This window comes from Scomber scombrus, chromosome 2 (genome assembly GCF_963691925.1).
Source record: "Scomber scombrus chromosome 2, fScoSco1.1, whole genome shotgun sequence".
NCBI classification, from domain to species: Eukaryota; Metazoa; Chordata; class Actinopteri; order Scombriformes; family Scombridae; genus Scomber; species Scomber scombrus.
In genome coordinates this window covers 28,907,981-28,915,536 of record NC_084971.1, presented here as the reverse complement: position 1 = coordinate 28,915,536, position 7,556 = coordinate 28,907,981, and the positions used below count along the sequence as shown (strand labels likewise).

At 38.6% G+C, this 7,556-nt stretch overlaps 1 protein-coding gene across 1 annotated transcript; it reads left to right on the top strand.

Moving 5' to 3' along the window:
* Positions 1-396: 396 nt before the first annotated feature.
* On the top strand, positions 397-7,270 carry LOC133996640 (intercellular adhesion molecule 3-like). The gene is made up of 7 exons (XM_062436247.1): positions 397-593; positions 3,436-3,655; positions 4,130-4,208; positions 4,535-4,664; positions 4,752-5,081; positions 6,083-6,307; positions 6,469-7,270. The coding sequence occupies exons 1-7, from the start codon at positions 539-541 to the stop codon at positions 6,543-6,545; spliced, it is 1,116 nt and encodes a 371-aa protein (XP_062292231.1). The 5' UTR covers positions 397-538; the 3' UTR covers positions 6,546-7,270.
* Positions 7,271-7,556: the final 286 nt, after the last annotated feature.

Sequence of the window (7,556 nt, the reverse complement as noted above, 5' to 3'; positions counted from 1 at the left end):
TTGCTAACTTGTCCAATTGGGGACAAAAGCAGTGTCCCAGTGTCCCCAATTGGGATAAGACGACTTTTGGTTCAGTGGTGAACTTCAGGGTTTGGGTAAGGTTAGGGTTTGGCTAGTGGTTATGGGTAGGGTAAGTATCCAGGAAATTAATGTAAGTATATGTAATGTCCCCAAAAGTGACCATGATTTGTTGTGTGTGCCCCACACACACACACACACCCTCAGTTGTACTCATTCTTGCCCTCTGTGCTGCAGCACCACACAGCATTATTCTTGACCCTCCCTTCCTTCCTCTCTTGATATGCAAACAGAGAACGCCCATGGTGGGTTTCAGAGGCCAAAGTAAAGGAATCGCTTGATCATCGGCTTCAGTCGCACATGAGCAGAACACACACACCCATAAAAACCTGAAGCATCCAGTGTTTTCTCAGAAGTCTCAGACCGAGTCACTGCCAGCATCAGACAGCCAGCACCTGGTGTTTGAGAGAGACGTCACATATCAGCAGCCAGAATTTGGAGCCAGGGAAACTGACGAAGGATGTTTGCCTCTGGATGGCCAATCACGCTTCTGCTGTTTTGCCTGTTCGACTCAGGTGAGTGACATGACAGCTAGATGAGTGCTGTTGACAGGTACGCTGAGACTCAACAGTCCAAGCAAACCTGCTCGATGTCTCCTAGAAATAACATTTGTATATTACTTAGGAAGCAGGCTTTAATTATACAGAATGGTTATCTGAAGTAGTAACATGGTATAAATGTGTAGTCACAGAAAAAAATGATGGAAATTGTTTTGCTTGCTGTCACTCATCACAGGTAACGCATGTCAATAAGTCGTGAGCAGTTCATCTAAGGACTGATTTCATTTTAGAAATTAAACTATCCAATAGCCTATTTCACACAAAATTGATTTAAAGTAGAAAATAAATTAAAAAAGTAGAACTAATTTTGTATAGCAGAAATATTTCTTAATTTTTTGCCCATCTTAAATCATCTCTAATCATCCTGACCCACTTTTGAGACCATGAATGATCTCCAAAGGTAAATACAGCACATAAAGGCATTTAATTAATATGTGTGTCATATCTGATAAATAATAATATGGCTGAATAAAAAACTGTTATATAATCATGACATTATCATGTAGGTTGTCTCTGATTTTTAACAAATTTGTTGTGGTTTGTGTCAAATTAGATATAACCTGGCAGATCATCTTAAACATTTACATACATTAAATTGTTTAAAGTGATGTACAAATAATTCTGAGCTACAGTAGTTTAAAGAAGAAGTGCTCTCAAGTGCCACGAAGCTTTATTTAACATATTAAATTGTTTCTCAGAGAAAGAGCAAGAGAAGGATTGATATATAGAGAAAGAGTCTATTAGGTCTTAAAGGATTTGACTGGTGATTTTCTATATTTTTTGTCTTGTCAGTAAATCTCATGTGCTTACTTACTACTTAGGTATTGTGTGTGTATCCAAAGTGTGGTGTATCTTATTCTTCTGTGCTGTAAAGCATCATTGCTCAAAAACGATTTAAAACATGTCAGTTTGCTTCATGGCTGTACTGGGAGATTTGTTCCTTCACCACAAAGATTATAGTCATGTTACAGTAGTTAGCTCGTAAACGTCTCCGTGACGTCTAATGACAGCGATCACGCTTTCAGTCATACACAACAAGCTGGTGAAGCTCTGTAAACAGAACAGCTTCCTAGATGTGTGCAGTGGTGTCTGCCTTACACAAAACTACTTGCCAGAGTCTGAAAGTGTGATCGCTGTTATTAATCTTCAGAGGCATTTTTAAACAAACTAATGTGACTGTAATCGTCCTGGTGAAGGAATAATTTGTATACGCACCAAATACTTAGGCTATAAATAGATCAGTTCATCATTGATTTGACTCTGCACAATAAAAAAACTACAGAAAATTACCAGCTTTATCCTTTAATGATCTGATTTTGCAGAGTAGAAACATTATTCTGACAGCTGATAGGCCAATACAACACACACAGACACATCAACACACACTCCAACGGGCTACTGTGAGTGAGATCATCTGATAGGCAGGAGAACAACCTCAGGATTCAGGGGAACAATGGTCATAGAAAAGAGGAGCGAGTTCTTTTGACTTGGGCAGGGTGTCCTTCCTTCCTCAGAGGAACACACTGGGTGTATTCAGTGCACTATGAAACAATGGTTCACAATAGATCAGCTAAAAACAGTATTATTTCACGAGATGGCAAAATCCACTTGACCCTCGCCTGTGTTATGTAAGGACAGAGAAAATGACTCATAAGTTCATACAGAAAGATAAATAAATGAAGAGATAAATCATTTCATTTGTTTCATTGAATTTTTTTTCTTTTCGTTATTTAAATAATAATAATACCCACATACTGTACAGCTAGAAACTAGGTACCCTGATAATTAAGCAAAAACCTGGTTTTGTTTGTCTTTAAATACATTAAAACACAATGGTAAATCCATTTGTATTTCACAGTAAACTAGAATTTTTAAATCTGGTGTCAAGTTTAACATTCCCATGCTGGCTGGATGAATACGTACTATAGGCGTCCGCAAGCTGAGCGAGTTAACTTGAATGTGGAGGAAATTATTTAATCTCTTCTAGATTTTCCAAATATTATTGAACCGAATGGATCAAATTCTGATAGTGAAAGGAGTCATTTCACAGGTGTTGCGTGATCTTCAATACAATTCATCCATCTTTTTACAGCCACAAAAGCAATAGAGTAAGCTACGGTGGGTCTATGACGCAAGCACACATTGACAGTGTTTTGGTAATTACTCTCACTGCCAGTAGGAGGAGACAAAAGTCCCGCACTCCAGCTTTAAGTAATAAATCTAATCAGTTTTAAAATGATGCTGTATTTGGACACCTGCCTAATCACTGACACCAAACCTATACAAAATATGTTATAATTAATATATAAGGATTGAAATATGTAAAGAGTCTCAATTTAAAGAAACACAATGTATGGCTTTTTAAAATTTGATCATCATATGTGAACTTTTAATCCAAATTAGTTTGTCAGGTTTTTAAAAAATAAACAGCTTTACTATTTACAATGTGTGCATTTAATTATTTAAAATGTACGTTCTTTAGAGAACAAACAAACCAAATACTAGAAAATGTTTTGGTAAAAACATATCTGTAGCAACAGTCTATGATTCTGTGTTTCACCGTTTACACTTTAAAAAGATGAAATAGAAGAAAATGTTTTGAAATGTTTTTGTTGTGGAAAATAACATTTAGCATCTATTCTGAACATTTGTCATGAATCTCATTCAGTGACAATGATTTAGAAGGAGCCCTTAAGACTTATTCAGATTTATTTATTTATATGTTTACATGTACAGTATACGTGACTGATTTTGTCTGTTTTCCTCTCCTGCCCTTTGACCACTCCTGTGTCCTCAGCTACCTCATCTCCTGTTTCCATGTACACGCCCGCTCCGCCTCTTCGATCGCACATTTCACCTCCCTCTCCCATTCCGACAATTATCCCATCTCTACAGTCTCCTTCTCGCAGTACCCCACCCTCCACCCCTTCCTTCGACAGCAACTCTGCAGAGACAACAGAGACAACAGAAAACGACCACTGCCCTCTGACGATATCCCCCTCCCCTCTGGTAGTCAGGTATGGCAAGAAAACTGTAGCTAGAAAGAGGTTTTTCCTTCTTTGAATAAAATGATTTCTGAAAGTTGAATTATCCAGGAATTCAAAAGACACAAGATTAAAGGAATGTCTGAGAAAATAAACAGAATTTAGTGAAACTGATTTTATTTTATTTTATGTGCTTTCCTATCCTGTCAATCATTTCGTGACCCCTCAGATTCCTCTGTGCCTGTTTAGACACACATTTAAACCAGTGACGAAATAAGAAGGGGCATTAGACGTAGAAAAATGAGAATAAATCTATTTGTTCGAGTTGTACACTAAGAGGGAAAACAAACACAAAAAGGCTCTTGTTTAGGAGCTTTTCTCATATGTCTGTATTGGACAACTTCCGTCCTTTTTGATTTGTGTTACCACCAACCCATTTGGGAGGCTTGTTTTTCCCCCGTGTCTGTATAAATGATGACTAATTGTGTGTAAACTCTCCTGTCACAGGTTTGGAGATCCAGCAAAAGCTAACTGCTCTACAACAAATGCGCTCATTGTTCATTACATTGCATGGGAATCACCAGAGGTAGGTATCAGTGCTCTTCAATGTAAGAACTGTGTAGAATTGTTATCCATGTTAGCAGAGTCACTGTTGGTCGACTGCTCTGGTCCAGACTGAAATATCTCAACAACTATTGGACAGACTGCCCTGATATTTGGTGTATTTACATCCATGGTGACAAGTGTCAACTAAAACTTGATATTGTAAGTTAAACACAGATGTGTTGCAGGACAGTTTTGTATTGTATTGTATTATAGTGTACAGGTATATATTAATAAGCAACACCAATATACTATCAATTCATTGCAGTCACAAGTTAAACAGCATTTTAAAATTGTGACCTTTTCCAGGGTGAACCTCTTTACGATCAACCTAACGTTTGGAGTGTGAACAGCATGACTAAGTGGGACGTCACGCCTTTGTGCATTGGAATGCTAGAAATAAACATGTGCCACCGTAATCTCTCTGTGATAGTCTACAGTGAGTTTCAAACTTTTTTTTGTTTTGCTCATGTTAGAACATGCATCAAACCTTGTCTTTATGATTTATCCGTTATCCTGTCCACAGAGCCTCCAGACAGTGTGTCCATCACTTTTGCAAATCACACTGGGCCAATGTTTGAGGGTCGTCAGTACACTCTGCAGTGTACGGTTCTGGAGGTTGCTCCTATTGGAAACCTCACTGTGACCTTCTACAGAGGACCGACAAAACTACAGAGACGACAGTCCAACAGCACAACAAAGGAGCCAGTTAATGAGACATTCACTCTGGACATTAACCCTAGTAAAGAAGATGATGGAGGCCTGTACTGGTGTGAAGCCGAGCTAGACCTGGGAACTGAAGGACCACAGCCTCCTCCGGTGGTGACGTCACAAAACATCACTGCAGTGGTTCTCTGTGAGTCAAACAACAACATACACTCACTTTTATTATGTTAAACGGGGACATATTATGCACATTTACAGGTCTATATTTTTAATCTGGGGCTCTACTGGAATATCTGACCCTTTATGCAGCCCCTCAGCTCAGCCTCTCTGACACTGGGCATTTTAACTTGCCTCTTTATGGTCCTCCTCCTGAGGAGCCCACTCAGTTCTGATTGGCCAGCTTTAAGAAGTTGCCCGTCAACAGACTTCCAGCAGCTATATGCAGTTTACGTCAAGAATCCATGCAACATACTACAGTAATATGATTTAAGTACATTTTATTGTTCTTTACTTGAACCTCTCAAACACATCCGTACATATTCGAGCTGGAATCCAACCCAAAATATGTGGGTGGGCAATGAAACAACACATGGAAAAACCTCAGCAACAATCTTAGGATCAGTGGCCATGGTGCGAACATCCATTTATGGGCATCATCGGCAAGATAGAAAAAAAGGACATTGTAAATTAAGTGTTCAGAGGAGGTTGAAGTCCTGGTTTTTGACACTCAGGGAGCATTTTCACATACATTGACCTCAGCTTTTACCATGTTAAGCATAGATATCCCGACATCATAACAGCATATAAATAACAATCACAAAAACCACAATATGTCAAAAGGTCTGATTTACTAAAGGTTTGAATGTGTAAAAACATGTGCAAACTTGACATCACCTGCAAAAAATATGCAAGCTAACTACTAACGCAGCGCACTGAGGTTTGCATCTCTGCTGTTTCCACCCTGTTGCACCTGTTTTCATTTACGCAGTTATTCTTAGATCACCCGCAAAACGCACGCAAACGAAACGTGAAATCTATTGCATTGTGCACACAATTTAGTACCCTTTATTTGGGATCTTAGTAAATCAGGCCCAAAGTGTACAATTTTTACTGAATAATTCTCATTTTCACCTTTTCTCTCTCCTGGATACCAATCTCCATCAACTGTCTCTTTTTTTCCCTCTCTCTCAGTTGGTCCACACCTCGTCTGTCCAGAAAAAATGCAGGTGATAGAGGGGGGCACCCTCAGCTGTGAGGTTAGGGGAAACCCCAAACCTAAATTAGTCACTTGGTTTAAAGACGGGCAGGTAGTGTCCCTGCCCACTCACTCAAGCAGAAAGCATGCTGGGAAATACACCGTCTCAGTAGATGGACAGAAAAACCTTACATTGGAGGTGGAGGTCCTCCCTGGCAGTGGTAGGTTTATATCTGCATTACTATAAAATGAATGACTGAATTTCAGTTTTTTAACTTAAGTTTTAATTAAAAATGTCAGAGATGTTGTTTTGTTTTTTATATGATGTTGCAAGATCCCAGATGCAGCACTGATGCAATCAATTTGTCTCTTCCCTTTCTAGGAACTGCAAACTGCTGTAATAGTCATTTCCTGTTGGCCGTCCTGCTCATTCAGATCTTCATTTGCTGTAAACCCTGAAAGAACTGAACATGATTTGTTCTCTTGTTGCTGTTTGGATGAACTGCTCCACCTCCTGTGAGGAACGTTTGTCAGGAAAGACTTTTTGTTGCGTCTTTTTTCTTGTTTCCAAACTGATCATTTTTGCATAATTTTCATTTTGTACATTCTCACTCAACAAAACAACGCAGTCTCCATCGAATTTTTATTACACCGTTATGTAACCAGGTGAGACCACGTGAAATTACAAGATCTTTTTCGCGGGATGATAAAGAAGCAGATAAAGCTCAATTTTTGAGAGCTTTCACCCCGGTACATTTTCTTATACAATTAAAATTGTGTCTTCATATAATTTACACAAAGAGGTAAAAATGACACCTTCTGGACTGAAAGCTGCTCTAGAAAGAAATTCACCTAATCATGTACAGTCCAATAATATTCATCCCTTCACTGTCTTTTTTTTTAAAAGAGGTATTTCTATGAACTGAACTTTTTGTACAACAATCAAGGCTAGTTTTCTGTGTTAATGTTTAACTTTCTGTAATGTGTGCAGAGTGTGGCGTCCACACGTTCAACATTGCAAAGCCCTACAAGTCTTGTTCCAATTAGGTTACGTGCTGTCTCCTGTACACCAAAATAAACTATCATGTGTCCAAAAGAGAAACTGTATAGCTTCAGCCTTCAAACTCCCTTCAAATGTTTGTACATTTACAGATATGGTCAAAATAAACATAATTGCAGGTCAATCATTCATACACTGTCAATTATGTCTAAGTGGCAAATAATTAGAGGTTCATGCTGAAATTGGAAACATGTTAAAAAAAGAGAAAGGGATGTGAACGAAACCCCCAAATATGCAGGTCAGAGGACATGTCCCTGCATTACCAGACAGCACTTTATTAAAAGCACATGAAATGACACTTCCTGGATTTTATGTATTTCTTGTTCAAACAGGATGTTGGAGCAGGGCAATGTGCAGGGAGTGTAATCAGTTTGGGAGAGAAACACTATTGTATTTAAGGGATAGGTGGA